Below are 17500 nucleotides of genomic sequence, written 5' to 3'. Positions count from 1 at the left end.
TCTCTCTCTCTCTCTCTCTCTCTCTCTCTCACCGCCCCCATGCCAAGCTGTTGTTATGACCTTGAGAACAATTAACCCTCCTCATTGACTATTAAGTTTCATTTTAATTACTGAGACGCCCAAGTCATTCAGGGAGACACAGAGAAAGGAAGCACAATTAGAGCTTGAGAGGTACACAATAGGACACAGCTAGTTTACGTCGTGCCACATAATATCTCAGTCATAGGTGTTGGTTTGCAAAGGGACACGTCACAATCAATAATTTTCCCTAACAATTTACGTACTTAAAGGGACACTGTGTGAGATTTTTAGTTGTTTATTTCCAGAATTCATGCTTCCCATTCACTAATGTTACCTTTTTCATGAATACTTACCACCAGCATCAAATTCTAAGTATTCATTATGACTGGAAAAATTGCACTTTTCATACATGAAAAGGGGGATCTTCTCCATGGTCCGCCATTTTGAATTTCCAAAAATAGCAATTTTTAGCTGCAAAAATGACTGTACTTGGACCATACTAGAAAATATTTGTTTAATACTTAGTAAACTTTCATGTGAAGATCAAATTTGGCAATAGGCAGCCCAATTTCAATAAGCAGCATAGTTGCAGTACCTTTTTTGACCATTTCCTGCACAGTGTCCCTTTAACTTACTCTTACAGCCCCTGTGGATATGTAAACTTATCACCATATATCTTGTTTTCATATATAAAAAATATGACCCTGTTCACCATTCTTTGAAAATCCTTCGGTATAAGGAAGGACTATTGGCCCTGTCAAAGCTGAGACTGAACCTTTGCATGCCCTCGATCTCTCTCTCTTTCTCTTTCTGTCTCTCTCATACAGTCTAGATTTGAATACGACCAACTAGAAGAGTGACAGGAAATTTGTTGATGCAGTTAGCACAAACCAATCAGAGTTCACCATGGAACCCAACCACTGAAAAGCTTCTCAGCCCAACTCAGTATGTAGAAAGTCTCCCGACGCAGACCCACGGGCAACGCCATCCTCCAACCCCCCAAACATTCTGAGACACACCAAGCCAATTCTTAGCGTCTTCAACACTAACCGACACCCATCAGTAGGGTTGATGTGGAGTTAGCTTAACACTATTTTCCATTGTCAAGTGTATGAGCCTTGGAAGTGTGTCAGCCTAGTTAGTCACGCCCAGAGATTGGATACTCCGCCAAAGAGTATCCAATCACTGGGTATGATTACGAAGGCTGATACACTTAAAAGGACGCACACTAGACTTTGGGAAATGCCCTAAGTCTTTCACTCTCTCTTTTTACAGACATGCCTCTCTCTCTCTCTCTCTCTCTCTCTCTCTCTCTCTCTCTCTCTCTCTCTCTCTCTCTCTCTCTCTCTCTCTGTCTCTCTCTCTCGTTCTCATTGATGTAGTCTAGATAGGAACATGGCCAACTAATAGTGTGTTACACACACCTGTCTAAGTGTTAGAATCATAACGGCAATGTCATCTATGCATACCACAATACGCCTCTATGCCTCTGACTCTCTCTTTGATGTAGACTGCAGCTGAGCAGGTTGCGATTTTGATCCAGAGGGGACATGCCTGATCCCCTGCTCATCTGAAGTTCTCCCATTGTTTAGTGTTTGCTCTGTGGAATTGATTTTTCGGTTAGTAGTCTTTTCAAAGAGGATTAAGACACCATGACAAAGTTTTAAGAATGTCAAAAGAGGAACGAGTGTTGTTTTTCCTCTCTCTCTCTCTCTCTCTCTCTCTCTCTCTCTCTCTCTCTCTCTCTCTCTCTCTCTCTCTCTCTCTTTTTCTCTCACACACACACACACACACACACACACACACACACACACACACACACACACACACACACACACACACACACACACACACACACACACACACACACACACACGCAGTCACACACACACACACAGTATCTCTCTTTTCTTTCTCTTTCTTTTTTGCGTCTCACTTTTCCTCCCTCTGTCTCACCCACACATCCTCTTGTCTGATTTTTTTATTATTAATTTTCAGTAACGTCTCTAATCTGTCACAGCCAAAGGGCTAGTGTAATCCTAATCACAAGCAGTGATTTCTCCTGGGCCTCCTCGGTTATCTCAAGCCCGTCCGCTTGATAGCGACTGGAAGACAGACAGAGAATGAAGGTCTACTTAGGGCATGGCAAGTCTGCTTTGACAAAAATAAGCCCCCTCAGTCTCCTCCATGTATTGTTAAGGGCAACGACGAGGGTAGCACATCAATTATAATATGTTGAAATTGATTGCAGGTCAGGAATATGATGCGTGCTGAGCATGTGTCCTGCTCTGAGATGTTTCCCAAGGGAATGTCTACTCACAATTTTTGTAATCCTGTTTAATCTGGTGTTTCAAGCAATGGTAGCAAAATATTTAAAATGTACAGAAAATATGCCTTAGGGTATGGATGGTGTTTTCTGTTATGATGTAAATCATTGTCATTGGCAAGTGACTGTGTTATGAATGAGTATTACCAGGGGTGACATTGAAAATCTGTGTGAAATTGGAAGTGTGTGTGTGTGTGTGTGTGTGTGTGTGTGTGTGTGTGTGTGTGTGTGTGTGTGTGTGTGTGTGTGTGTGTGTGTGTGTGTGTGTGTGTGTGTGTGTGTGTGTGTGTGTGTGTGTGTGTGTGTGTGTGTGTGTGTTTGCCTGTGTCTGCTTGAGTCTGTGTCTGCTTGAGTCTGTGTCTGTGTGTGTCTGTGTTTGCATGCCTGCGTGTGTGTGTATATGTGTGTGCACCTGCCCACTAAATGACTCATTCATACGATAAGGTCGGAGCACTCCCATTATTATATTATTACGTATTATTATTATTATTATTATTATTATTATTATTATTATTATTATTATTATTATTATTATTATTATTATTATTATTATTATTATTATTTAAGCATTCCCTTTTTATGTGTTCTTAAAAATAAGCCATTCCAGCAAGTCTGTGCACCGAGCAGTTGATTTAATGTAACAATGTAAGAATGTATTGTGTGTGTGTGTGTGTGTGTGTGTGTGTGTGTGTGTGTGTGTGTGTGTGTGTGTGTGTGTGTGTGTGAGAGAGAGAGAGAGAGAGAGAGAGAGAGAGAGAGAGAGAGAAGAGAGAGAGAGAGAGAGAGAGAGAGAGGAGAGAGAGAGAGAGAGAGAGAGAGAGAGAGAAGAGAGAGAGAGAGAGAGAGAGAGAGAGAGAGAGAGAGAGAGAGAAGCATTTTTTTTGCATGAGTGTGAGAGAAGCATGTAGAAAATACTCTTTTTGTCATGTCTCTCTGACTCCTTGTCTCTCTTCCTCCAGATGTTCCATGAGGATTCAACAGGGGGGTGGCAGCTGGTGGCAGTGGATGTCAACAAGCCTCATGGTCGAGCCCCCGCCTGCCTCCAGGTACGTTACTACAGTACATGCATCTGAGCACACACACACACACACACACACACACACACACACACACACACACACACACACACACACACACACACACACACACACACACACACACACACACACACACACACACACACACACACACACACACACACACACACACACACTTCAACAGCCTACACACAGAAATGGAAGCACTGTGTACCTAGGCTTATCAAAACAGCCGTACCTTTTTGCGGAACAATGTTGTACCTTCTAAGGTACTATATCAGTAGCCTGGGCGAAAAGCCGACTGTTGACTCTGTCAAACAGTCTGTCAAAAGCCAAGAGAAATCCATCTCCGTGGAGGGTGGGAGATGGTCTGATCTTACTCTGCCATTTAAATTCATTGGAGTTCCGAATTCAAATTAAAACCCATATTGTGCTTTATTAGCATGACTGTTACGATATAGCGTCGCAAAAACATACACATAAGAAAACAAAAGTGTAGGGAGCGCTGTGGCGCAGCGCGTTAAGCCCCCCACATTTGGGCATGCATGCCCACCCACAGGGACCATGGGGACATTTCCCGATCCTCCCCTATCTCTCTGTCCCATTCGCTTCCTGTCACCATCTTCGACTGTATATACCGATATAGTTACCTTAACCAATCAGTAACAGACTTCGCGGGTGAGTTCGGCGTCACCACTCTCAACTGTTTGCTGATTGGCTAAACGCTGAGAGTACCGAGCTGGAGGCTTTTGCCAGACGATGTGCGGAGCCAAAATCTTTGGGTGGAGTACATAGGATGGCGTCGCCAGGCTACTATAACAGGGGTGTCAAACTGAAATTGACAGAGGGCCAAAATCTGGTCGTAGGCCAAACTCAATATTCATTAAAAAAGGACTAAAATTTTGCATACACAGACGTAATACACATACATTTCACAAACAGATTCCTATCATAGATCAAGTGTTCCAGCACATATTCTGTTGCATATGAGTGTGAGCTGTTCCACTGGCCTTGTCCCACTCATATTCTTGTGAGACACCAAATGTCATGTTCATGTCTTATTACGCTATATAGGTGTATGTGGGCCATTTGTAATACACATTTGAAATGATTTCACGGGCCAAATAGAAGGAATCCGCGGGCCAGATTTGGCCCCGGGCCTGATTTTGACATCCTTGCACTATATCCAGCATTCTGACCACCCATCCACCAAATAACCATGCAATATCATAACCAAGGAGATACAATGAAAGGCCATTGTCCATACAACATGTGGTTTCCAGCAGGAGCAGGAAATTATGAAAACTGCCTGCGGCTCAGAAAACAGAGGAAGGTTGAAAAATAAAAATCAGTGCTAGCAACAAGCATACGGTAGCTCTTTGCTAGCACATTTCTGATCACGAGTACATGGCTCTCGTTTCTTTTCTTCCCCTCCTTTTAACACTAAATAATCACAGGTCATTAATTATTTCTAAGACATTTCACAGCAGACGTTGTGACTTCAAACACACTAATTTCCCTCAGACTCCTGCCGTTTTTACCTCAGCCTTCATGATCACTCAGCAAGCCTAATGGCACACTTAATGTGCCACTAATATGGTCTTAGATGACATTTGAATGACATGACTGTTGAAGGCTGTCACGTTTAATGGCTTTCACAAAATGACAAATTGCTCTTAAATGACACTAAAATGTTGCAGACTTTTTTGCTCTTTTTTTCTTCCTCTTCCTCCCTTGCCCTCAGTAGTGTTTTGGTTCTCGTTGTGTATAGTGTCTCTGGAGTGGGTGTTTGGAAGTCAGTCGGAGGCAGCTGGGAGGACTGTGGGCTGGGCTATTCACATGCTAATGGCTCTACTTGTGTGTGAAGGACGCCTCACACTGCGCGTGTGAGAGCATCCAGAGAGGCAACAGCCAGTGGCAATACCCTCCACTCTCTATCCTTCCGCACCATAACACCACCCCTCACCCCACACTCTCACCACATTAGCCTAGACACTGGGCATGCCTTCATTCTACGCTTCTCCAGAGCAGCACCAGTGAGCTTTCAGTCATCCATGCTTCCATTCCCATCCACTTCTACCATGCTTCGACTCCCATCCATCCACTGTTTATTTGTTTGTTTGTGTGTTGTTTGTAATCCTTCTATTAATTCCACATCTCAGCAATGTGTAGCAGAAAGTTGCACCACACAACCAAAGACATTATCCCAGCACTGGCAAATGTTACTGAATAATAACCCAGATGTGCATAACAGAACAGGCTTTAGACATTTCTCTGATGCATAGAAACATAATAGAATCTTTTGAGGTTTACTTTCACAGAGCAGTGCACATACTCAAAACACTCCATAACCCTAACCCATACCCAAGAATATTGCCGAAATGTGATCTAGTTTGTTTGCCTGGCTCTTGCCGACCAGGGGGAGCTGCACACACACACACACACACACACACACACACACACACACACACACACACACACACACACACACACACACACACACACACACACACACACACACACACACACACACACACACACACACTCACCCCCACACACACACACACACACACACACACACACACACACACACACTCTCCCACACACACACACACATATACACACACACACACACACACACACACACACACACACACACACACACACACACACACACACACACACACACACACACACACACACACACACACACACACACACACACACACACACACACACACACACACAGACAGAGGGGTGGTGAGAACCAGGCTTATAGTTTGTGACCAATATATGTTCAGTGCAGAAAGACATATGTTTGGAAGAAGTAAGTTAGTAATTAGCAGTACATTTTTCACATACATTGTAGCCGATAGTTGTGTAATTAGTGTGATCATGTCGAACAATATAGCAACATTAATCACTTCAGAGTGATTCAAGACCTCCTTAATTTCTACTGGGGTCCTCCGGGATTACTGTGTCTGGTTTGTTTCATTTTATTGACATTCTTGCGGTGGCTCCCCCCTACAATTGATGTACTTACAATGTTTACTTCTCTGTCTATTGACTGACCTGTAAAGCCTATTAATGTATTTATTTCCATGATGATTTATTTGTTAATGGCGTTGATTGCTTGTTTACGACAGAAGAGAAGCAAAAAATAATCTTGATAATAGTTCAATACGCTGCTTCAGTCCACCTTTGAATTTATTGAAAAGCAATATGGAAGCTGCGTAGCCGTGTTACTTAATTGAACCGCTGCTAGTACTACGGTACTTTTGAAACTACTGTTCAGAAACAGCCAGTGGCCGAGTCAGTCAGTGGAGGAGCGAGAGGAGAGGGGCCTTTTGACACCCAAGTCTGACATTTAATGACATTTCCAGGCTCCAGGTAACTTTGAAGAGATCCCATTAAGGCCAGGCAGAGCCGTTGTATTGTGCATCAGTGGAAAGCACTCTGACTCCCTCTCTACTCTTCATCCATGCCATCCGCCTCCTCCTCTTCCTCTTCCTCCTGCTCCTCCTCCACCTTCTTCTTCTTCCTCCTCTTCTTGCTCTTCAAGAGGGACAGAGTGCAGTTCATCATACGAGTTCAATCATGGTGGCTCTCAGTCGAATGCAATGGCCTGTGAACTGTGATTGAGGACCTGTGTCAGGAATGGAAGACAGATGAAAGTCTTGGCGTAGGCCAGGGGCAGGAAGAGGGGAAGGAAACAATAGGAAATGGCGCCGCTTATGATGTTATTATGGACACATTCTGGTCCTCATGTATCAAACAGGCGGAAGAATGACAGGAAACAACCTTCGAGTGGAAGTGTATTGCGTATGTTCATTTGCACATACGGTACATAACATGTGGTATTTTTCAGTTTATCAATGAGTCAGTAAACTGCAATGTCTTGCAGAGAAGTATGGTATTCCTGTGGCAGAATTAGAGTTCATATCCTAAATTAGGAAGTTACTGTAAGTAGTCTATATGGTACTAAACATTATTTATCACCTTCTCATCATAATAGACAGTAGTGGTATCACATGGCATTACATTAGAGTTTACAGTTTTATATTTGTATATATGAAGAGTTCAGATGCAAAACCCCCTAACTCCATTTCTGAAGATCGGCACTTCTATATTTTTAGAGAACCCCGTTGTTGGTTTGGTTTACAATCATGTACTTGATAATACATATAAATAGTTATATTACATAAATAAAATTAAAAAATATGCAATTTTGATAGCTTTGTATTAAATAAAAATGAATTAAGATTATTTTCTGAAATGGCACTTAGGGGGTTTTGCATCTGAACTCTTCATATATATAATACATATTTTATGTTTATATTTTTAAAATATATTTATTGATTTCTTAAATAGCTCATTATATTATTTACAGTAAAAAAGTAAAAAAAAAAATATATATATGGGATTCATGTACCTGTACCTTGCTGCTTCTCCAGTTATTTGGTTTTGATATCTGTCAAACAAGTCAAGCGCTGACCACAATTCTCCAAATTTCTACCCACAGAGTGCCAATTATCACAAGTATAAGGGAGATGTGAAAAGATCTGATATTTGCCAAGTGCTACTTCAGATGTAATCATGGCTTCCTAAATCCAAAGACTTGGAAGCAGATTATGATTTTTGTCGTTTTGTTTATTTGCTTGTAAATGTGGGCATTTTTTGTGGAAGGAACTACAAGATCAACTGACACGGCAGTTTTAGAGCTACTTCTGCATCCAAAATCACTGAATGGTGTGCGTGCGTGCGTGCGTGCGTGCGTGCGTGCGTGCGTGCGTGCGTGCGTGCGTGCGTGTGTGTATATGTGTGTTTGTGTGTGTGTGCTTGTGCTTACTGATTGCGAATGTTCCCTTCTCCTGTGTTGAAGTAGTCTGAGTGCTGTGTGTGTCTGTGTGTGTGTGTGTGTGTGTGTGTGCGCGCGCGTATGTGTGTGTGCGTGCGCGTATGTGTGTGTGCCTGTGTGCGTGCGTGTGTGTGATTGCAGCACTACCAATAGGGCCCTCCTGGGCATCTAGGGAGCTCCTGTACTCCCTGTTCTTAGCTTGATTCTTAAGAGCCACACGGTTGGGTGGAGCACCGATGGATGGGTACTCTCAGTGCCGCCAGAAATATTACTCGTCTCGTGGGCTGTCTTGTTGTTTTAGTATGGTCTTATGTCTGGGCAATTTAGTCATGGGTTGTATCCAATCCAGCCACCATAGAATTCCATCAGTTCATTGTTAGTATTATTATTAGTCCTGAATATATGCATTCAGTATAGGCTGAAATTATACAGAACTTAATACTGTGTTTACTTCACCTTTGACTAGACAGCAGATCAAGCATGGAAGTAAAATTATGTCTACTTTATTTAGTGAAATGAATTCCAATGACAAGTGTGAAAGATTAGTGAGAGAGTGGTCTGATGAGACATAGTTTAACATTGCACCGTCGTATTGTTGTATTCTTGCTTTGCACAGTCGATTATAGGCAGAATAGACATCAGTGTTGCTCAAGGGTTCTGTTTAGTTTAAAGACCAGTTTGCTCTGGAAGGACGTTGATACTCATGTCATCTGACGCTCTATATGTCAGCTTTTGTGAGCTCCTCTGGATAAAATTGTATGTAATGCAATGTAATGAATGAGGAGGGAAATTGCTTCAGCTATTTAGAAATGGATGGCATAATATTGAGCACAGAATGTTTAAATATGGTGCTTAATCATAACATGAAATTAAACATTAAATGCATGCATTGGGTTTTTGTCAGTTTCTACATTTTGCCATACTCATACCCATGCACTCCTCATTTATAATGTAGGAATTCACAAGACCAAACATTTTGGAATCCTGGAATCAATTTTGCATTCCCATTCTGTGAAACCTTGATGGAGTAAGAGTTCTATAACCCTCCTTTAGCACACTCTGCTCCACATAGCCTATATAGGGAGGACTGATTGAGCCCTCATGACAAGAGGGTCAGCTGCTTTGCTATGTACTAATCTGGGCCAGAGCCAGGCCAAACCTGGGCCGTATGGGCTGCACTCTGTGCAATTGAATGGCAGGGTTAATGAGCAGCTCTTGTTCTCCTCTCCAGAAGGACAGCCAGGTGTTAATTAGGTCTCGCCGTATCCGTACATTATAATTACATTCCGTACTCCAGCGCGACCTATTCCACCACTTGTCCTGGGCTTTGAACTTTTTTTTGCCGTGGTTTGCAATGGGGGAGAACTTTTTAAAAAATAATTCTGGTTGTGGCTGAAAATAAGAGTCCATATGAAAAGGCATGAAGTTCTAGGCTTTAAAATGTTTTAAAAAGAAATTAAAAACAGTATTCTTTTTATCTGCCTTTGATTATAGTTATTTACCTTCAGTCTCTTTATACTATAGTACGTTACTATCTTTAATATTTTCCTTGTTTGTCTTTCTCAAGCACATTGAAAAATAATTGTATATAATGTGCTATACAAAGGCTATTGCTATTGCTATGTGAATGTGGAAAATATATAAGCTACTGTGCTGTAAATTATTTAGGCCGTTTTCATTTAAACTTAATCGGTTTTGCAGTTTCATTGTAAAAAGACTCCTCAGATCAATTGTCTGTGTTTAGTTAGCACTACCCTGTGGCCTATTCTATTACACTTGCAATGCATTATTTTCTCTTTTTCACACCATGATTTAAGCTGCATCTCGTATGTTGTGTGTGTGCGTGTGCGTGTGCGGGTGTGTGACTATATGCATCGGTGACTTGCGATGTACAGTTAATTGTGCCTCCAGTGGGTGCGTATAGTTCCTATGTGACCACTCTGATCATACTGTAGAGTCATTTCTGTTGGTCGACTGTAGACAATGGCGATGTAACAATTAAGGATTGCTGCACCCAGGTCTTCATCTAACCCTGTTAAACCTTCATGAAACATTAACTGTTTTACTCAAATAACCTTTCCAAACAACAAATCATCTTTGGTTTAGTTATTGACCATTTATGTGGCATGTAGTTGCTATCCTGTACAGAATACCAACTGCCAGGCCAGTGTTTTGGAGAGGTGGTGTTAAATGAAGGCATTAGTGGGGATTAAAACGTACAGTTGCTGCTGGGATCAGGGAAATCAAGAAAATATCATATAGGTAGAACTGTCTAAAAATTCACTGTTTTGCTACTTCTGTGCTGCCAACACAGAATAGTATGGACAACAAACAATTCTCTCATCAATGTTGCTGGTGAGCTGTCCCCGAGAGACTCAAAGCAATCAGAATCCTAGATGATAGTCCTCTTATATCAACATTTTTTTTATTTGTTTGGATGATGGAATGGGTTAACAATCTTCCCATATAGACTTGCTGTGAGCTGACCTAGCGCTGGGAAGCACCAATTGGAGTCCGCTGTATTATCAATCAATCAATCAATCAAGCAGGTTTATTAGGACCATGTGCAATTAAAACATAAATGTCTCCATTTCATGCATCACACCAGATTTAGCCTTGGACTAGTTTTCATCAGTAGTCCTTGAGATTAGAAATTAAATAGTATACCATAGAATAATAAAGTAAAGCAGCAGTCAAAAACAAAATGTAAATGATAAAAACAATAAACAAATCACTCATGTCCCCTGTACCCCCCACCCCCACCCGCACAACCACCCGCACCCACCCAAACAAAATATAAAAATATTTTAAAAATAAAAATAAAAACATTTCCCATAAGACATTGGTATCATTTTGTGTCAATGGTTACAGGTTTGGGTCTCTTTAAGAGCATATTTAAGTTGTAATTTAAAGTTCTTGAAAGAGCCACAGCTCTTCAGGTTACCTGGAAGAGCATTCCATTTTAATGTGGCCTTGTAGGAAAAAGAGGACTGCCCGAATTCTGTGCGGTAGGATGGTATACTACAATCATTAACTGATGCAATTCTAGAGCAGTGTTTCCCAACCAGGAGTACGTGTACCACTAGAGGTACGCGAGTACACTGCAGGGGGTACTTGGAAAAGTGTTATTATTATATCAAATGTATAGAGCAGCCACATCATGACAGAGAAAATAAGTTTAATATAGAAAATTAATTAGGGGGTACTCATGGCACAACTAAGAGGCTTAGGGGGTACGCAAGACAAAAAAGGTTGGGAAACACTGTTCTAGAGGATCGTATGGATCTAGCAGGGCAATGACATATAAACTGCAAAAGACAAGGTGGGGCAAGACCATGTAAAATCTTGTATACTAAACAGAGGCTTGGAAACTCTCTCAAATTTTCAAAACTTAATAAATTATGTTTCTCCGAAATATTGCAGTGGTGGTAGTGAAGTGTTTTTTTGTCAAGAATTGTTAAAGCTTATTTAAATTGTGATACTAATGGACTCATGGTAGATTCATTGGCCTGCCCCCAACAGGTGATGCAATATGAGATATGATTAAGATGAGACCATGCATGAATGTTTTGGCTACATCCATGGGAAGTGAGAATCTGATATGTCTAAAATTTGCCATGTTATATTTAATTGTTTTAGTCATATTTTTAATATGTTTTTAAAGTTTAGATTTGAGTCAAGTGTAACGCCGAGATATTTAAATTCAGTGACTATATCAATAGATTCATTTTTAATTTTAATGTTTGCTGTTGGAGTCTGTCCCTTGTTTTTATAGAAGAACATGTCTTTTGTCATACTGATGTTCAGAGTAAGACAGGACTGCTCAAGCCATTGGGCCACACCTTCCATAGCGTTTGTTAATTTCTCCGCTGCCATCACAGCATTTTTACCATGCACATACAGGACCGTGTCATCTGCATATAACTGTACATCCACTCCATTACAGTGTTGTGGCAGGTCATTGATGTACAAGCTAAAATAAAGAGGTCCCAGCACAGATGCTTGTGGCACACTCATTGTGTTTGTTGCATAATTGGAGTATGCATCTTTGACTCTGACACATTGTACCCTATATGAGAGATAAGATAAGAGATTATTGTGACAATAGCTTACTGCAGAAGTACTTTTTTGTCTCACCGATAAGAAAGATGCTGCCTTTAAGGCCTTTAAACCCTTTTTACTTTTTTATTTAATGCAATAAAAGTCTTATCATTTTACTGTATCCTCCACTGGCATTGGCTGTGGATGTTTTGGGACTTAGAATAATGTATTACATACCACAACATAGCCTACCTATAAATCATAAAACTATATCAAATTTTCCCTATGGTAAAGGTGTAAAAGTATTACAGGTGCACATGTTATATACAATTGCATGGTAACCCCTGAATGTGAATGTGTGTTTTCTGAATGTGAAAAAAAGTAATTTATCAGCTGAAATATGGCATCTGAATTGGTTTCCCCAAGTTGTTGTTTAGTTCCCATGTGGTTCCCATAGCTAGTTTGTCTTCCCCGCCCTCAGCTATTTCCCATTGCGACTAATTGGTGTGATATTGTGCTGCATAGTAATACTGTGGGAGATACAGGGAGAGTAAAAGTGCAACAATCTGCATTAGTCTTGGTGAAAGATAGCTTACATTTCATAAAACAGTGCCATGGAAAGAGGATTGCACTGCACTGCAGTGCTTGTTAAATGTATTGTGCCCTGTGCGCGCGCGCGCGCGCGTGCGTGCGTGCGTGCGTGCGTGCGTGCGTGCGTGCGTGTGTGTGTGTGTGTGCGCGTGCATGCACGCATTCATGTTTTGCTCTGCATTGTCATGTATTGTGCATGCATGCATGTGTGCAAGTGTGTGTGTGTGCACACACATCTCTGGTGCAGCGTGAAAGACAGAGCTAGCTGAGAATTGGATGGTCCCCAGTGATACGCCTGACCAGGAGTAAATCTGTCACTCTCACTTTACACACGCACACACACACACACACACACACACACACACACACACACACACACACACACACACACACACACACACACACACACACACACACACACACACACACACACACACACACACACACACACACACACACATATATAAAGACAGCCTTCATCCTTGATATAGTGATAATGGGCCATTGTTGGAGACCTCATCCCCACCTTTTTTACCTGTCACTTGCCAAGAGAGGAGTTTCTCACAACTAGTATTTTCAGTGTAGGATCCTTGCCGTCTTTAAGTGCATGTGAAGAATGTTTTCTATGAAAACTCAGAGTTGTTACTCAAATAATGCTGCCGAGGGATGGAGCTCTCTTGGTCTGCTAAATCCTTTGCATTACCTACAATTATCTGCCTACGCAACTGAATCCTCTTTTCTGATTGGCTGATGGGGTTGCAACTAATTCCCTATAACCTGTCAGGGGTCAAACGTGCGACTAAGTTAGGCGAACTGCCGTTACTTGTTCTAAACTGCAGGTTGCTATGGCCAAAAGCCAGTCGTTAGTTCTATCGAATTTGTTTATCAAGTCAAGAGTCAGTCGTTAATTCTATCGCATTTGGTTGTCAAGCCAAGAGCCCCGAAACGCGACGCTTCCAGTCCCCCATCATTCCTACCACTCCCGTCCACTATTTCGTAAACGTATATGATACATACAGACGTGACATGACATGCATAGGCTTAAAACCAAACGACTATTGTGAAAATGAAGCACAAAATGGGGCAAATGGTAATACTGTTTTAATGGTTCAGTGGATATACCACATTAGGTACAGTGTAATAACCAGTGTAACAATATTTAATACAATGTAATACCAGTGTAACGCCGCCATTTTTTTAACTTACATCATGTGTTTGTGCGTAAGTGGTATTACATGGTATTGCATATTGTTACACTGGTACTACACTATATTACATGGTATTGCATACTGTTACACTCGTTATTACACTGTACCTGATATTGCATATTGTTACACTGGTATTACACTAGTATTACATGGTATTAAATATTGTTACATTGGCTATTACACTGTACCTCATATGGTAGATTCACTGAAATGGTGAACCATTAAAATAAGGTGTTACCGGGCAAATCAATCCACCCAGTCAGAAGTTATGGGCCAAATGAAAATTCCTCACCTGACGAAGACCAGACTGCATGGTCGAAACGTTGTGTTAATAAACCTGGAGCAGCAACAGTGTGCGGACCTTCCTTCTTTTCATGACACCTGACGAAGACCAGACTGCATGGTCGAAACGTTGTGTTAATAAACCTGGAGCAGCAACAGTGTGCGGACCTTCCTTCTTTTCATGTTTAATCGTGTTTAAGTCCGGCACCTGTCCAATCTGGATGTGCGCGCTCTCCAAAACGCTACTCCAAATGAAAATTCCGCCATTTTGAAAGTGTTGTCTTCCAAACTCGAATCATTTCATGAACCTACCCTTGAGCATTCAGACACAATATCTGGGACAAATCCATCCACCCGGTCAGTAGTTATGGGCCAAACAATAATTCTGCCATCTTGAATTCAGCCATCTTGAAAGTGTTGACCTCCAAACTCGAATCAGTGCATGAACCTACCCTAGAACATTCACACACCAAATCTGGGACAAATCCATCCACCCGGTCAGAAGTTATAGACCAAACAAAAATTCGGCCATCTTGAATTCAGCCATCTTGAAAGTGTTGACCTCCCAACTCGAAGCAGTTCATGGACCTACCCTAGAGCATTCACACACCAAATCTGGGACAAATCCATCCACCCGGTCAGAAGTTATGGACCAAACAAAAATTCGGCCATCTTGAATTCAGCCATCTTGAAAGTGTTGACCTCCAAACTCGAATCAGTTCATGAACCTGCCCTAGAGCATTCACCCAAAAAATCTGGGCCAAATCCAAACATCCGTTCAAAAGTTATCGCGTTAACACGAAAGACCTTACGCGGCGGCGGCGGCGGTGCACGCAAAACCATTACATCCCCGACGCTACGCGTTTCGGGGATATAATTAGGCTACTCTCCTCTTGTGGGGAAGGAACACGTGTGAAAGGGGAAAGGGGAGAGTTATTAAAAATGACCCTAGCGTGGGGAATCTCTCTCTCTTTCTCTCTCTCTCTCTTTTACGCACAAAGTTGACAGGTAGCCTGTGATGATCAGCAGGGGGAAATAGAGGCGTGATGCAACATGTGTCGATTCAGCATGTAGAAATGCTTCGCAAGTTTTTGTTTTTAAACTTCCATCCCGCCGTGGTATATGGCCAAAGGAAAATTAAATAATCACAGCGTCGGCAGGCTACCAAACGAAGATTCTAGGGCGCGTCAAGTTGGACGCCCGCACAACAACATTCTATCTTGATAGAACATGGTTCCTACAACTTTACAGACAATAATAGATTAAAAAAGTACCCCACCATGACGGCAGATAAGCGGGATAACGGCCTTCGAGGTCGACCGGTTATAGAAATTAATGGGTTGGCGGAGGCAACTTTGTCTCGCCAAAGTTCGGAGCCGCCGCCTCGCCATTAATTTCGTATAACCGGTCACCTCGTCGGCCGTTATCCCTTACTTATGTGCTGTATATTTTCTCTGCATCGGTCAGCGGAGGGCCAAACAGTAGGCTAGTATATAGTTTTCCCATACATACTATTCTGTGGCTTAGCACCACAGAATGACACTCGCGCACCACAAAAGCGGATCAACAGCCACACATACTGTACATGTCAATGGCGGTAAACACATAACACATGCATTTTTTTGCCTATATCACTACACAATGCTAGCAGGTCCGTGGGAAACACTGGGATCTCTAAGGTCGAATCCCCAGGCTAACTTTGCAGAGTAAAAATTCGCCTGGGAGCGTGGTTGCCAATAGTTCCAGGAGATACCTAGTGGGCCAGCTATTAATTTTTATACAACTTTCTACTCACACTGCAGCGGGTCAGCCCTTGGTGGAAGGCAGGTTTCAAACACCTTCTAGACTCAATTTAGCATACAGCTAACGGCTGTTTGCACATATTACCCACTCAATATCACAACAGAGCATCTACATAGGTTAACAACTATTGTGCTTTGGTGCTAGATAACATTTAAGAGCTGTGATATTGTTCTACATGTACAAGAACTGCTCTAATGTTCCCGAGTAGCTTAAAACCTATTTGTGTCAAATAAGTTTGTGGTGCATTTTTACATCAATCCATAGTAGCCACACCACTTATAATCACTCAGGCTCTTGAAATTAACAAAAACTTTAATGTTGGAAGTTTTTGTAAAGCCCATCCAAGCAACCCATTTGATTGGTTATCGGACCATCTAATTTGCATGATAATGGGGTTTCGCCAATCTGAGAATTCGGCCCTATTTGCACCGTCAATTGAATTTTCGCTATTCAAAGTCATTGAGAGCAAATTGAAATTTCATTTTGTGGGGACAGGTCGTTAGGTATGAACTGTCTCCTGTATCCTACACCATTGTATCTCCCTAATAGTCAAAAAAGTGGTTGAGTCTTACATGTAACGCAGACATGAATTGACCTATTTTGTGTTTTTGTGTGTGTGTGTGTTCACAAAAATACCTGCCTTTCCCTCCTTCAACTTATTGGTGCCCATCTTTCTTACAGGATATGGGTTTCTTAGAGGCAGAATTAAGTTCTCTCTCCCTCTCTCTCTCTCTCTCTCTCTCTCTCTCTCTCTCTCTCTCTCTCTCTCTCTCTCTCTCTCTCTCTCTCTCTAATTGTGTGTCAGCTGACAATTGTAGTGCCTGAAGTTCTCCAAAGAGTGGCCCAGCAAAGCTTTGAGATAACAAGACCTCACGATGCGTGGAAGATGGGGGGAAAGAGAACAAAATAGAATAGGAAAAAGAAAAAAGTAAAGAGAGAAAAAATGAGTGGAGGGAAGGGGAGGAGGGGCATGAAACATCAAAACAGCATGTGAGTCATCTTGGTTTCTAGGTGGTAGCTATTAAATTGATCTTGACGTCTCCCGCGCTCACGTTTTTGCGCTACCACCAGCCGCGGCAGGCGAAGTAGGCCACATCACCTTGGGAGCATCCATGGCACAGCGTAGCACAACTGTTTCTCTAAAGCGCTCAACCGCTTTCCTTTTTGTGATTTACTACACACAAAAAACTTTGAAAAATAAAAAAGGAGAGCTGACGGAAAGCGAAGAGAGGAAAATAACAGGGTGGTGTGTGTGTGTGTGGGTGCGTGAGTATGTGTGTGTTTGTGTGTAAAAAGGATGGGTGACAAGATAGCTGAAAGTACCATCATCCCA

General features: G+C 41.9%; 1 protein-coding gene across 1 annotated transcript in view; it reads left to right on the top strand.

Annotated features, from left to right (window-relative positions):
• The window catches only part of nalcn (sodium leak channel, non-selective), a 177300-nt gene that overhangs the window by 37281 nt on the left and 122519 nt on the right, over positions 1-17500 (top strand). Inside the window, exon 12 of the mRNA XM_063213611.1 lies at positions 3307-3393. Within this exon, the coding sequence (XP_063069681.1) occupies positions 3307-3393 (87 nt within the window). The remainder of the gene's footprint in view (positions 1-3306; positions 3394-17500) is intronic.

Source organism: Engraulis encrasicolus, chromosome 13 (genome assembly GCF_034702125.1).
Source record: "Engraulis encrasicolus isolate BLACKSEA-1 chromosome 13, IST_EnEncr_1.0, whole genome shotgun sequence".
NCBI classification, from domain to species: Eukaryota; Metazoa; Chordata; class Actinopteri; order Clupeiformes; family Engraulidae; genus Engraulis; species Engraulis encrasicolus.
This window is presented reverse-complemented; position numbering and strand designations above follow the sequence as displayed.